The 16065-nt window shown below is 27.1% G+C and overlaps 1 protein-coding gene across 2 annotated transcripts in view; it reads left to right on the forward strand.

The window, feature by feature from the left end:
• Positions 1-16065, forward strand: part of LOC142323681 (lysine-specific demethylase 5A-like) — a 180796-nt gene that overhangs the window by 61762 nt on the left and 102969 nt on the right. For both annotated transcript variants that reach the window (XM_075363776.1, XM_075363777.1), the window contains exons 12-15: positions 1766-1893; positions 2554-2748; positions 6996-7192; positions 12711-12835. In XM_075363776.1, coding sequence (XP_075219891.1) covers positions 1766-1893; positions 2554-2748; positions 6996-7192; positions 12711-12835 — 645 coding nt within the window. The remainder of the gene's footprint in view (positions 1-1765; positions 1894-2553; positions 2749-6995; positions 7193-12710; positions 12836-16065) is intronic.

The following is a 16065-nucleotide window of genomic DNA, read 5'->3' on the forward strand; positions in this document are numbered from 1 at the left end:
TTAGCACAACATAGCAAAACACTAGTCTTGAAACTGCTTTCTTTAATGAATGGTTGTATCAGTCCAACTGTTGCATAGATTTGATTGTATATCTCATCTCTAGTACTGTTTCACCAAATGCGTTTGTACGTTATATCAATGTCTGATGGTTGTTTTTGAAGCTAAACAAGATTTTTCATTCATGTATTCTTGTTCAATTATAAAGATTTTGAACTGGCTATGGCACATACATCACATGACCATAACTGTTAATATTGTTGAAGATGAAATTAGAATGTTTTCCAATTTTAGAATCTTGTAAAAATTGTTATTTCAGATAGAGATAACCGAATATAACATTTTGAAGCTATCTGAAGTTTGGTATTTATTGGACTGTAACAGTATTAAAATATTTTTATTTGTTAAATAAAAAAGCATCTTTTTTTTTGTACTTATCTGCCTTTTTGATGATTGCCTACTTCTATAAACTCGTGATCTATGTTTTCTTTGCTTCTTATAGCAGAGTAATTTTAGTCTTTTGTACTTCACTGAACATGTTGCTCTTTTTTTTCACTAATACTGGTTTGGTGTAGTTCTTCTCTTCTTCCTGATCTCTGCTAGTCTTTTAGTATCAAAATAGCTACTATACTGTTTTAAATATTTTAATCATAATAACTATTTCTACTTTCAACATTTCTACCTTATAATTCATTTTAGTGATGTCTTAAGACATGGCTCACCAACTTTTCTCATTTTTGCAAAACTCTTTACAAACTTTCTCTGTTCTTAAATTTGTCTTTCATTTCAAAGCTTATAAACCCATATAATTTAAAAGCTTGTTTATAAAACTACAATTTAAAAGCACTGTTTTTTCCTTTATGACCCTTCTTCCTGAAATTTTACCTTACCACATGCTTTTCAGTTAACAGTTTGCCATTTTATATACATTCCAGTTTGTAGATCCTTCAGGATGTAAGATTTTAGTTATTCTCAGGACAAATTTTGTGTTGTTTTTGACCATGTTTTGCTGCCTTGAGATCTACCACAGCATGCAGAGATTTATAAGAATTTATTTTTAATTTTTATTTTTAATTCTTTATTGCTTCTTCTATGCACAAGTTGAAAAACCACGGCGTTATTTTTCATTTCTTTATAAGATGGAACCCAGTCTACTCATGTGAAAGCTCTTCATCTCTTTAATAGCATAATTTTTTTTGTGCATATTGACTATTTTTTTCTCTTAAGAAAATTATCTTTTCATTCTCATTTCAATGATCATTTGTTGATTTTTGTTTTCATTTCTTGTAAACTAAAGAAAAGGCTACTAGATATTAGGGATGCTACATTAATTGTTTTTTTGCATGCATTTAAATTATCTATTAGGTGAAAGTATAAGAACATGTTTTTCATATTTATGTTCAAAGGTTATCTTAGAGAGAATAATATCTCTGTTTAGATAAAAGAGGCTTTCAGTGAAGTGAAACATTATAAAGTTAATTTTATTCATTTAAATTTATTATTACTACTGCTTTTGTTATTTTTCAGTGTTCAGTTTTAAAGACTTTTTACGTTTTACTTTTGTTGGTTTAGGAGCTAAGTTGTTCTAATTGGTAGGGTACAATAGATGTTAACATTTGATGCTTAACACTCTTTTACCAGTATTATATTTTCTTCTTTCCTTAAAAAATATTATAACACTGTTTTGCTATGATAATTATTTTTATTATGCATTACTCATTGTTTCAGGTTAAATGTTTTATTCAAATTATGTATTTCTTGTTTGTAGGTGTTCCAGTATTCAGAACGGACCAACATGCAGGTGAATTTGTTGTTACATTCCCTCGAGCATACCATGCTGGTTTTAACCAAGGTTATAATTTTGCTGAAGCTGTTAATTTTGCTCCAGCTGATTGGGTTAGTGTTACTTTTTAATTATACGTGTTAAATTGCTGATCTTTTAAATTTTTGTGAAAAATTTGTCAATGAATTCCACAAGGTTATTGATTTTCAACAGATTTTTTTTTAATGTATAATATGCTATTATTCTGTGATATTCTTGTTTATTTAATGTTAATATTAGTTTTAAGTGTTGATAATGTGAAAGATGTAATAAAGGTAACAGTCTTTACTGTAGAGGTTTGAAGTTGCACGATAAATCTGAAATCCAAAAAGTGTGAAATCAGAAGTGTGAGCAATCACGGTACAGTTATTGCAGTTTATCCTGAATTTTCGCCATATTATTTTATGTTACAGTAGTAACGGTCCTTGTTGAATTTTTTTACAACTTTATGAGTAAAATACTAAAAAAAAGTAAGTTCAGCATATCAGAATCATTATTTTATGTACAGGTTATTCTTTTGTCATGTTTCTTCAATGTTTATTTAATTTATTTATGCAGAACAGTTGTATTTTTATTATTGCACATAATAATATGCATTAATAAAAAAAAATAACTCTGTTAAATAAATTTATAGAAAAAATATAGAACAAGTTCTGTAAAAATTTAGTTTTATAGAAAATATGATACTTTTTCTGACGAAATAACTTAATTTATTTTTATTTTGTTTATTTCAGCTAAAAATGGGAAGGGAGTGCATTGACCACTATTCATTGTTACATAGATTTTGTGTGTTTTCTCACGATGAACTTGTTTGTGCAATGTGTGTACGATCAGATACACTGGATTCAAGAACTGCTGCTGCAGCTTATGATGACATGGTACAGATGTATGATTCTGAAATGAAGATGCGAAAATCTGTTAATCAATGGGTAATTAATTACTTCTTTTAATTAACATAATTCTTATTAAGATCACTCATAATTAATGATACTTATGATATAACAGTCTGGAGTGATAGAACAGGCTATGATAAAGTATTTAAAACTAAAAAAAAATAGGACATTGAAAATTATGACCAATTATTATGACAAATTTAGAGAGCACTATGGAACAAAATAAAAAAATCAACATTTTTGTTACTGTATTTATTTAAACTGTTCCCTTTTTACAGGTGCAAGTTTAGACATTCTTTACTTGGATTGAATGTTTTCATAATACTACTTGTCAGAATACATTATGAATCCGTTGCATAGACTGGATATTTTTGAAAAATTTCTTCCTGTATCTGTATAAAAGCTTCCATAGCTAAATCAGTTTTTGGTAGATATCTCAAAGAAAAATTAAAAACCTGTAAAGGTTTATATAGATTAAAAGAATTTTTTTTATAAGAATTTTACTATGCTATTTTATACTGAACCTAAAAAGCATGTTTTCCAACTCCATTTTTTTAAAAATTACAACAGTTTTCTTAGAAACTGCTAGAGGTAGTTCTGGGGATCATTAAAAAAATTTCAGATAAGTTATTTTGCCCCATAATCTTTGTTACAAGAATAATATTATAGCATTCCTTTTAACAGATATCAGGAAAACGTTTTTTGCTTCCCATAAATAAAAAATGTAGTGTTTCTAGACATATTTTATATAAACTTTTTGCTTGTTATTATTTCCATAAATGTGTTCTTGGAAAGGTATTAAACTTTGTATCGCTCATCTGCTTATAGTAAAGTAAAACTTAACTTTCATTTCGATAGTTTTTGGTTGCCAAAGCTATTTTTTTTTTTTAATTTATAATATTGTAGATAATTATTATTTTTATGTTACTGTGTATGTAGAAATGATGAGAGATTTTTTTTAATTAAAAAAAAAAATAAGTGCATAGGTTGTGCAAAATCCGATTTTATAGGTAAATTTAAAGTTGAAACTTGAGTTCTGTTCCCTCTGAATTCTTAAAAGTACTGTACTTGTTTTATTGTGGGAAAAATAAATACTCGTATGTATTGCTGTTAGGGTGATAATTTTTCTGTTACTTGACTGGTTTTATTTTGGTACATTTATGTATTATTTTATAAAACCATACTGTTAAGTTAAAACAGTGGAAAATGTGAAAGAAGAATGCAAAAAGATGTTCCTGAACATTATATGATCGTAATGGTTTAAATGTACAGTTGAATATGAGAGTTTATAGTGTTGGAATTTTTGAAATCATTCTCTCTCTCTCTCTTTTTTTTTTGAAAATTTAAATAGATCATTAACATATTGAACAATGTGTTAACAATAACAATTTAAAAATTTTTACTTATATATTTTTTGATAATAAAGAAAAATTAATATTTACAAATGCTTTCAAATTAATTTAAATTATGGTAATAAGTATAATATAATCAAGAACAGCACAGCAATTGGTGGTGAATGCAATATTGAGGAAATGGATAATTTGAATAATATAAGAAATATAATATAAAAAATAACCCATTAAATAAAATATAACATAAAAAACAAAATATAAATAATAAATAAATCATTACAAATTATGAATTATCAAACTAAAAAATAAACTTGATGATAATGATTTAATATTAAAATCAGACAAGATTAATACTCTGATTATTATGTATAAAACAAATACAAAGAACTTACGAATAATTTCATTGAAGGAAATAATTTAATAAAATTAATATAAAAGACTCAACAAACAAATATTTAAGAAGTGTAAAAGATTTAATATCTAAATATAAACTGATATTTGATTATGATTAAAAATTAAATTACCATTTAAGATTATATTGCTATATACCATCATCCCCAGTACTCACTGGACTACCAGAATTACGTAAAATAAATAATTCTGTAAGACCTTTAATAAATTTTAAAACAGCACCTGCATACTTCATAGCTAAAGTACTTAGATTAAAAATGAATCTTGGCTATAAATATAATGTAAAAAATGGTTACGAAGTAATAAATAAATTAATTTCTATTAAAGTTAATCTTAACACAGAAGTTATAATTATATCACTAACATGTATCCTAATATATACTAATTTACAAAACAATAGAAGTAATAAAAAATATATTAAATGAAATCCCAGAATACAACAATGCATTAATCACTATTATAAGAAATATTTGTGTTCAAAATTACTTTGAGTATGAGAAAAATTGTTATTCACAAACAGAAGGATTACCAATGGGATCATCTATATCTGCCATTATGTCTGAATTATTTTTGCAAGATTTGGAAAATAAAATAGTTCATAGTATATTAAATACACACCAAATACTATTATGGATAAGATACATAGATGATATTTGAGTTATATATAACCCAACTGTAAATAATGTACATTTGGTCATTTTATATAAATTTAACAATTACAACAAGAATTTTAAGTTTACATACGAAACAGAAAATAACAGAAAAATACAGTTTTTTAGAAATTAAGATCAAAATAAACATAGACAATATGATAGAAACATCAGTTTATAAAAAAAAAACCATAACAAATAATATTGTAATATTATTATATTATTATAATTATATTAATATTATAATATTAATATTATAATTTATATTATAATTTATTATTATTATATTATTGTTATATTATTATTATATTGTAATGTATTGTAATACATTAAATTCTAATCACCCATAGTCACAAAAAATTAACACATGATTTTTTTATAGCTATTCATTATTAAAAAAAAACAATAAAAAGAAATTAAAAAAGAAATAGATAAAATAAAACAAATAATATTTAATGGTTCTGAAGATAAAATTATAGAATAAATCTATAAAAAAAAACAGAATAAAAAGTGCCATGATAATTATGCTAAAATACGACAGCAGGAAAATAACACTAAGATTAATAATAATAGTTTTTACCTAAAATACAATTACACAAATAAAATAATAGAAAAAATTACTAATATATATGATGAAAATAAATATAAACCAAATAATCACATTAAAAAATAACAGTAATAAAAATAATAGAGAGGGTTTAAGAACGTTCTGTACATCCGGTGCTGTGATCTAGTGGGTGCTAGCGCTCACTGGCGAGTTAAGATCATATGATCATTCTATGTCAGAATCCCGTGCAGTGCGGTCGTGTTTTCACTTCAGTCCAAGGGGACTCATAGTTTCGTCATAATGCTAAAATTCAATTATGACTAAAGTGTCATACATCCATAAGTTTAATGTAACTATTGTAATTCAATCAAAATATCAAGGGTGATAAGAAATTAAATATAATGATTCAAAAAGAACATAGTGTTGCTTCATTTCATCATCTACCATCTCATCAAAAATACAGTCCACACTAGCTCTAAATTCTACCAAAGAGGAATATACAAAATTTAAATGCAATGAATGTAATGATATCTATATTGGTTAAACCAACAGATCATTTAAAAAAAAAGACTTACAGAACATTACACAACTTATAAAAACAAAAAAAAGAAGTATATCTAATGTAACTGACCATTTGTTAGAATACAAACACAGTATTGCTGATTGCAAAAGTAATTTAGAGATTTTGGAAGTTTGTAATAATGATAAAAAAATGAATATACATGAGAAATATTACATTTATAAATATAAACAAAAATATTAAATGATGAACCATCAAATCACTTTTGAAGGTGATGATTTAATTAAAATCATAATAAAAATACAATCTTAACAGTTTGCAATAATGACAATAGAACAAAGGAAAAAACTATGTTTTAAATATTACATCATTCCAGTATTGGATGAGAAAATTTAGTTACGTTCATAATAAATTTCAAAATTTATAAAACGGTAACAATTTTGACAAATTGATGAATTGTAAAAACAGTATGTTCTAATGTAATTATAGAATTCAATACCATCTGAGGATATGGGATCCTGTGAAAATTGATTATCGGAATTAATAATATGGTAAATTTAACTTGCATATTTCTGTGTTTTGTTGGTATATATTTCGTATAATAATAAATATTATTAACACAGTGGGCAATATGTTAATGGATTATTTGAACCCTCCCCCCCCATAAAAAAATTATATATATATATATATATATATCTTTACAGAGATGTATATTTATGAATCATAATTTTTTTTATTATTTATGGTTTCCATATTACTTCTGCCAAGTGACTGAATGAAGTTTTTTCATGAATTCTTTTCAGGGGGTGCATCAAGCTGAACAGTTATGTTTTGAATTATTTCCTGATGATGAAAGACAGTGTGAAGAATGTAAGACTACATGTTTTCTTTCTGCTATCACCTGCAAATGTACTTCAAAAAAACTTGTATGCTTACGCCATTATACTAGTCTTTGCACTTCTGAACCTGAGCCATGCAAACCAGAAGAACATGTATTACGGTAAATTGGTGATAGCTTTCTTTTTTTTTTACTTACTGATTTACTAAAACTAGAAAAAATACATTGTAGTGATATTTCTTATGATTATTTTATTGGTTTAGATTTAATTTTCTTTCTCCTTCTACATTTTCAAATTGTTATTTTTGTTTAGAACTGGCATCCTCTTTAGATATTCTCATTTTTCACTGGCAATTTTATCCTTATCAACTAAGATTCCTTTTCAGATTATTCCAACTACTTGTGTTTCTTCCTTCTTGCCTGCCTAATTAATAATTACTTAATGATTAAAGGAATAGACGAACATCTTGCACTCTTTGTTTTAATGCCTCATTTTGTCAATGCAACTTTTTGTCATATGTTATTCTGATATTTCTTTTCAATTATTCCATTCTACCCTCACCATCTCATCTTTACAATTATTGTCTTGAGAACTGCTCTTAAGTAGATAAATATCTTTCCTTGTTTTAGCCCTGCTTCCCTTAGATAAAGATTTTTCAATTATTCCTTCTTATTCTTACTTTAAGCCATAATTTCTGTTGCTATCCATTTATTTATATTAAATGATGAAATCTGTATTTATAAAATATTTCATATCCATTGCTTTTGTTATATTGGTTAAAATTAATATCTTTGCTTTTGTTATATTGAAGTAGAATTAGATAAAAGAGGCTATTTATAATCTATTATATTATTCTATTAAAATATTAGAATTAAAAAAAAAACAACATAATTTTATTTAAAAAAAGTAGTAATTTTCTTCTGATGAAGGAAATTAAAAAAAGATATTGTTTCTCATACATGAGTTGTGGACATAACCTGGACATAGTAAATTATAATGTACTTTTGCTGTTTGTTAATTTAACAGAGTTCCATTTAAAATTGTGTGTGTTTTACAAGTAAGAATAAAAGACAATCCAAAATAAATTCATACATGAGAGTATGATGGAAGGGTCTTAGGCAAGATGGAAAATTGCATCCCTTACTACGTGATAGTTTGATAATATCGTAACATTGTAAGGAGTAGCATCTTGAAAATAAAATTAGTGTTGAGTTATTAAGCAATGCTAATTTAATTGGTGAAGCCATTTCTTAATAAACTTCAAGACATCAGAAGTTATTGCTAGATGCAGTGTCCGTTTGGGTGCTAAACGTGCATGATTACTTGTAGAGATGTTAGACTAAGGAATTTTTTCTGAAGTGGTTTAGTAGTCCTTTCAGTTGCTGGAATGACTTGATTAATGACTTCTACAATGTAGAAACCTAAACTAACGTAGATTAGTACTGCCAGTTAGAAAACTATAATTGAGAAAGGAATGGAAAACTACAGCTAATTTTCCTTATTTCTATTCTTCTTAGTAGAATTTGATCGTGTCCTTTGGGTAAAATATTCAGGAAATTAAAAAGAAAGAAAATTCATTAATCAGATCTCCATGTGGGGACTACTCAAGAGGAAATAATCAGAAAATCCAGAAACTGTGACATTCTTTGAGCCTGAGCATTGCAATGTTAAAAATTTCATTATAATTGGAAGGCTAAATAATTTAAATATTGAGAAATGGCTTGGTTAATGTTAGTTGTAATAGGTGTTAGTGAGGTAAGATGGTGTAATAGGTGTTAGTGAGGTAAGATGGAAAGATGAAAGTTTGTTTAGGGAATTCTAGGATAACTAACAAAATTAAAAATGAAACAGCAGTGGTATTAATTGGAAGAAGATGAATTTTTATTACAAGTAACATAATTGAAGAATTATTTTAGTCAAAAATAGACTCAAAGCCCAGTTATAGAAGAGTAGTACTCATTTTGTACCCACTACTAGTGAACTAGTCATTGCAAGTAAGTTACCGGGAAACCGTTGAATACGGGAGATGTGTTATGACTGAAGAACGTATAAGGTATAAAAATACAAAGATAATGAAAGGAGGAAATTGTATAGTCTTTTTAAAATAAAATAAGTAGAAAGTGGAAAACAGCAGAAGAAGAATAAAGAAAATGTATAGTGAAGTAGAAAAGAAATTGATTCCTGGGAAGATAAATGCAGTATATAGAAAAGTGAGAATATAATTCTGTTAGTATCAAGAGATGTGACAGGTAAACTGCTATTAGAAAAGATTGTAAGAAAACCAGAGAGGCTTTTGAAATGTAATATTACAGTAGAATATAGAAGATCAGGTAGGTTATGTTACCAAAAATGAAGAGGAAAAGATAAATGTTGAGAGAAGCTTGTGACAGAATCTTGTAAAAAGAACTAGGTTAGTGAACCATTTATTAAGACATTAAGATTTACTTATTTTTATAATAATAGGTTTGTTTAGAGAGTACAGACTAAGGGAATATGAAAATTATACTGTATAAGCCAGGTAATTTTTGGTGTAGGCTGTAGTAAATATTTTGAGACGTAAAGATTATTTGGGAACAAAATGAATTGGAGAATTGCATAAACCTATCAAATGACAAAGGACAAAAAAAAATGGTTTCCTCCTACAAATTTATTAATTCCAAGGTATAATTTTTATAGCTAAAAATTTTTATCAGTAATTTTTAAAATATCTGTGCCAAAGAGAAAATAATAGTGTTAATTTTTCATGATTAGCTTTCAAGATTATATAAAGATGTTTTGTGGGCAGTGTGTCTTTCATGAGTTACATGGCATGAATGTGTTTGAGTTTCATATATGTCATGAGTGAAGTTACGTATTTGTACAAAGTTTTTGTTTGCTGTATGAATTTTAACTTATGATGTTAGTAGTAATGCTATTATTCTAGTTCATTTATTGAGATATTGGTGTTAAAAAAAAAAAAAAAATTTCTTTAATTTAAAAAACTGCAGTGATGGTTATACCATGATGTGAAGATAAGTGCAGTATATAGAAAAGTGAGAATATAATTCTCACGAAGTAATAAGATATGCAAATAACTCCTGAAAATAATCATCTCTGGAATAAGATCATTCAATGCCTTGCTTACTTGGAAAGGGGAAGAATAAACATGGATCATGACTTATCATTTATATAAACAAAGTTTGACATTTTGCAATTTTAATTTCTATAATTTCAATGTTTGTTTAGTACAAGCTAAACAACACACTTATAGAACATATAACACACGATGAACAAGAATATTTCTATTGTACTTTTATCCTTGTAATTTTTTTTTTAACTACAAGAGTCATTTTATTTCTTTTGTCTTTGAAATTTATTAATTTATTTAACTTAAATTTTATTTCTGATCATTAACATAATACAATTCTATAGATACTTTAATCATAACTACCTTAAAATAAAAAAATACTTGCAAAGATTATCTTCAATTTGATCTTTTTAAAGTAGGATTCCAATACAACTTAATTTCCATTCCTCTTTAATCATTTATGAATTTCATATTTACCTGTCTATGACCAAAATGTAAATTAGTGCATACTTTTTCACATATGATACAATTGCAGCAGATAAGGGTCTCAAAATATATGTAGCATTGGTCCATTTAACTTTTAGAAGTATGATTTAAGGTAAACATGATTATTGGTTTCAAGTAGAAAAAAAAAAAATTAACATGATAAACAAATACTTAAAAAAACCATTTGAAGTGGGGCCTGAATAAGGGATAATAAGCTTGTTTAAAATTTTAGCTATCTACCTATTGTATTTACTTTTATAAATATAATAGCACCTTTAAAAGGTTTGAGTAGACTTTTTAAGAAAGGTGGGGCTTTCTTCAAATGAAAGTGTATCTTAAATATAAAATGACTGTATTACTTTTAAGAAGGTTACTTTCTGTGTGTCGTATATTGAATTGATACAATCAGGGATTCAAAAAATATATTTAGTGAATAGAACTGTTAAGTTTTTTCAGCCGTGACCAAATAAATTGTTGTTTATGAAGTAACAAGATATGCAAATCACTCCTGAAAATAATCATCTCAGGAATAAGATCATTCAATGCCTTGCTTACTTGGAAAGGGGAAGAATATATTGGTTTCCCATTGCCCATTCACTGAGTCAAGTGTTCTGTTACACATCAGCCTAGTCCATTGAAATGCAGGCAATATTAAGCAATACAAGTGACTTTTTCACCCTGTTCACCATAATGAATGGCTTTATAGTGAATTTCATTACTCACATTAAAAGTAACTCTGATTAGCGCCTCTTGTATCTCAGGTGCTCTACAGACATAAGAAAGAATGGAAAAATATTTAAAGCAAGAAAATTAAAATACTACTATTGTCTCTCAAAGAAACGGTGCATGATCTCAAGAAAAACTTCTGTTGTCAGAAGGGGATGTATTAAACTTATATAAGAAAAAGAAAAATGTGACTATTAACAATGAAACTAAAACTTTGTCCAAGATTTTTAGAGCTATTTCTTGGTTAATTGTGAATGCATTTTTATTTGTCAGCTTTTAGTTATTGATATAAATTATAAAAAAGATTTTTTTAAACCACCAATTCAAGTAGAAATAGTGTAAATATAACTGGAAGAAGACCTAAAGAAAGACGAAGAGAGTGGTGTAAAGGAAAACTTGAAAAAGAGAACAGAGCTATAAAAAGCTTTTGAAGTGGAATGGTGGAAAGACAGAATTTGGAGTAATGTGATGTAGCTTTACCCAATAACAATCAAATAAAGGGTACGGATGATGATAAAATATGGTGATTCAAGAAATATAAAAATTATTATTACTTAAGTAATATATAGAAACCGTTAGGTTAAGATGTTTGAAAAAATAGTATTATGTACAGTAGCCGCCATGTAACGGTGAGCTTGGATGTTCAGCCTGCACATCACAGCCATACTATTGTTCTCTGAAACATTGGTACATCTTGACCTCAAAGGGGAAGACGTTTGCCATGTGAGCTGACATTGGTACACCATGATCTCTTGGTAGCATATTCATGATACAACTGTTTATGAAGCAGTGTTTACTACATTGGGCAGTAATCATCGCCACTTCAAGCACTGTTACTTGGCGGTAACTGTATGTATAATAAAAAAATTTAAATACATTATCTTGATGTTTAATTGATAGTAAAGTTAAAGTTAAGTAACTTTAATTGCTTAATTACATATGTTAATTTTTGGACATATATTACTTGCACTTCAAGTGAGTGGTAACATGGTGATCACAATATTATAAGGAACCTTAAAAAAAAAATTTGTTTAATAATTACTACTTTCATTAGGTCTATGTATGGATTGCTTTTTATCTTATTTCTGTAGAATATAATGTCTATTCTTCTACATGATTGAATAATTTTCTGGTTAATAAAAGATTAATATAATAATAATGATGATGATGATGATGATGATGATGATGATGACGACGACGACGATGCCGTTAATAATAGACATAATAATATTAATAGTATATCATATATTAATAATAATAATATTATTATTATTCTTAAGAATAAAATTTATCTTATTAGATTTATTTTTTAAAAAATCAGTAATTCTTTGACATGCCTTTGTTAGTAATTCTTTATTTTGATATTTATTGAAGTTTTAAGAAAACATTTCTTTTTTCAGATATCGCTACACTTTTGATGAACTTTCAGCAATGAAGGAAAAGTTAAGAATAAAAGCTGAAACTTTTAATAACTGGGTCAAGACTGTAAATTACATTTTAGAGAATACTTCTCCTCAATCTATAGGTAATTATTATTTTTATCGTAATTTTCCAAAAAAAAAGAAGAAAAATGAACAGTCTCAGTCAGTTTGTATGTACGTATCTGGTAGGTATAACTTAAATATCGGTTAAATTTGGAGGACAGTTTGTAATACAATTTTTAAATCACTAAATGTGTCATGTTTTCACAGACTGATTTTCTGTTGAGAATGCTAAGTGAACACAGTTTCATTTTTTCATGTAGTAGCGTAGTTGCATGCATTTACTTCAATCTCAAGAGTATTTTATTTACTGATGAACAGGACTAAAATGATCAAATCAGACATAATTAATGGGTTAAACAACTGCAATTTGGAAGTATCAATAGTTTAATATTATTACATACTTATTTATCTTATACTTCTGGTTTTTAATGTATTAATCATGTTTTGTAGCAGATAAATGTATGTTGTTACTTTAAGGCTTAGATAAAGTCCAGATTTTATTAAGATACCAGATTAAGCATTTTGAGTTATAGCTGTTTCTATGAAAAGTGATGGGATGAAATTTAAAGATAGTTTGATCTTATTTGATTAGACAGTAACAAAATGATTTATTTAATTTGGGTACTTGTTCACACAGATACTCAAGCTGTTATGTTGGGATCACTTAATGGAATTAGAGAAAATAACCATATTTATAGAAAGATGTAATTTAAAATAATCAAAGATTCTATGAATAAAATTATTTTCCTTTAATGATTATTATCGAAATCATTATTTTGAGGAGCTTTACACTACGGTAGGCAGCAGTAATGAAGATCTCATTGTACCATCATATAAAGTTGAACGTGCGTGCGTGCAAGAAAAAACACACATACACACAAACACACACACACACACAGAGAGAGAGAGAGAGAGAGAGAGAGAGAGAGAGAGAGAGAGAGAGAGAGAGAGAGAGAGAGAGAGAGAGAGAGACAGACACAGACACAGACACAGACACAGAGGGTGAGGGTGAGGGAGAGGGTGAGGGAGAGGGAGAGGGGGGGAGAGAGAGAGAGTGAGTGAGAGAGTGTGAGAGAGTGAGGAGATATCATATACTTTATTTTAATTAAAAAAAATTATGTACATTACGTTTAGAATATGAATCATTGAAACGTTTTTCATTACTGGAAATTCTTACTGATTTCAGATATCTAATAGGTGATAAAAACCTTTTTGTTTGATGTGAACCCACAAACAAATTGAGATATTATTTAGTTTGTCAGTTCATATGTGTAATGTGTGTTCAAATACTGCAATCCTCAGTAGTGTTTACATGAGACTAAAATTCAGTACTGTTTTCCTTGAGAATATTCAGTTGCAAGGAAAAAGAAACTGGTAATTTTTTCCTGTTTTTTTGATTTGCAATATCATCCACATTTAAGTATACCATCTTGTCAAATGTAGTTTATTTTAAAAGCATTTATCTCAAAGTTTTTTACTCTGCTTAAAACATGTCACTTTAAATAACACGTGTCAGTGCAGAATTTTTGTACTTGCTATTTTATCTTTAATTTTCTCATCAAAGCAGTGATATGTTAAAATGAAAAATTTTTAATTATATTCTTAATTGTTATGTGAAAAATTCTGATAAACAACGTAAAGTTCTTTTTGGTTTATCTATAATAAAATAACGTTAAAAAATTAATAAATGTATTTACGTCATCAGAAAAATTGTTTTGTTCAGAAAAAACGTTTTTTTTCTCTTTAAAAATGAAGATTAATTGTGAACAAGCTGTGCTTTTTCAAACAGATTCTGCTATTTTGGGATGCTAGTAGCTCAGATGTGTATACAAATATTCGGGATTGAATGTGGTTTGATTGATGTATTATATCTTGAAGAAATATAACAAAAGTAATCTTAACTTTGGATCAATTGTTCCAACTGTCAGGGTGAGCTTCCTGAGTGTTTATACTAGGGGTTAAGATATGTTTAACATGGTGTTTGTAAAGGGATATATTTCTTTCATATTTTTTTTTATAAGGAAATTCTTATAAAAACAAACGTAACTGTTTTTTTGTTTTAAATTCAATTTTTCTTTTTTTGGATCAAATATAATCTTCATTTTTTGTGCTTATGTTGTACATTTTCATTAGAATTTGGTAAGGTATTTGTTCAATAAATATAAATTTATATCTGATCTTTGTTTATTTATATGTCTTGAACAAGTTTTAAGCTATAAATAAAAAGACTACTCGATTTAAAGGAATAAAAGATCTTGCCCATAAAAGTAACTTTACTGCGCTAATGTATTGCATGTTCATCAAAAATCATTTTACTTGTACCTGTCAATGGAAAATTGTTTTGTATAAGTTGGAGATTACTTTTTAGTTAACAAACATAATTATGGTTGTGAGTTATGTTACTTTATCTTTGAAGATACTGCAGAACAAATATATTTGCTTATATATATATACATATGTATGTATATGTGATGAATTTCCTAATTCAATATTTTTTATTTTCTATACACCAAATATTCATTCTTTGTAAAATATTAGAATTTGAAAAATTTACTGTGAACTCAAAAATTTAAGCTGTTGCTACAAAAATTGTTAACTTTTGTAGGTATATAATATAGTTATTTAGCTGTGGCTGTAAATGTGGTTCAGTGGATGCAGGACATTGGTCCAATTAGTAAATAATTACAGAATTAAATAATTGTTGTGCTATCTAATAATTACTTTATTTGGGTTTGTTATTATCTGTTTTCTTTTGAACATATACTGTTGTTAAGTATTGGGAATTTGCTTTTTTTTTGTAAAATATGGTAAAGTAGTGGGATCACTGGTTTATCTGTTAGCATTGATGGATGGCTTTAACCCTGAATCTTAAGTTTTCATTAGGTGGGTAAAACTTTCTATAAAACAAAATATTCCTATTTTAATGGGCTGAGATTACATCTTGCGTGTGAACAAATGGAGTCAAGATCTAGCCCAAACTATATAGTATTTAATATCTGGTGATTAAGAAAGGAAACAACGAAATAAATAAAAACTTGATTATACGAGGTACAGTTCAACAAAGTAAGAAGAGTTGAAAAAATGAAAAATTTATTAATGGTTTCAAATACTTACATATTTACTTTATTTTCTACATAATTACAATTTTGTTCCAAACACTTTTATTATTGTGAAACAAGCTTCTTCAAATGCACTGCATAAAATTGTGCTGCCTAGGATTGTAACCATTTGTGCAGAGATCTTCAACTCTTCACATTCCTTGAATCAATGA

Source organism: Lycorma delicatula, chromosome 4 (genome assembly GCF_047948215.1).
Source record: "Lycorma delicatula isolate Av1 chromosome 4, ASM4794821v1, whole genome shotgun sequence".
Taxonomy (NCBI): domain Eukaryota; kingdom Metazoa; phylum Arthropoda; class Insecta; order Hemiptera; family Fulgoridae; genus Lycorma; species Lycorma delicatula.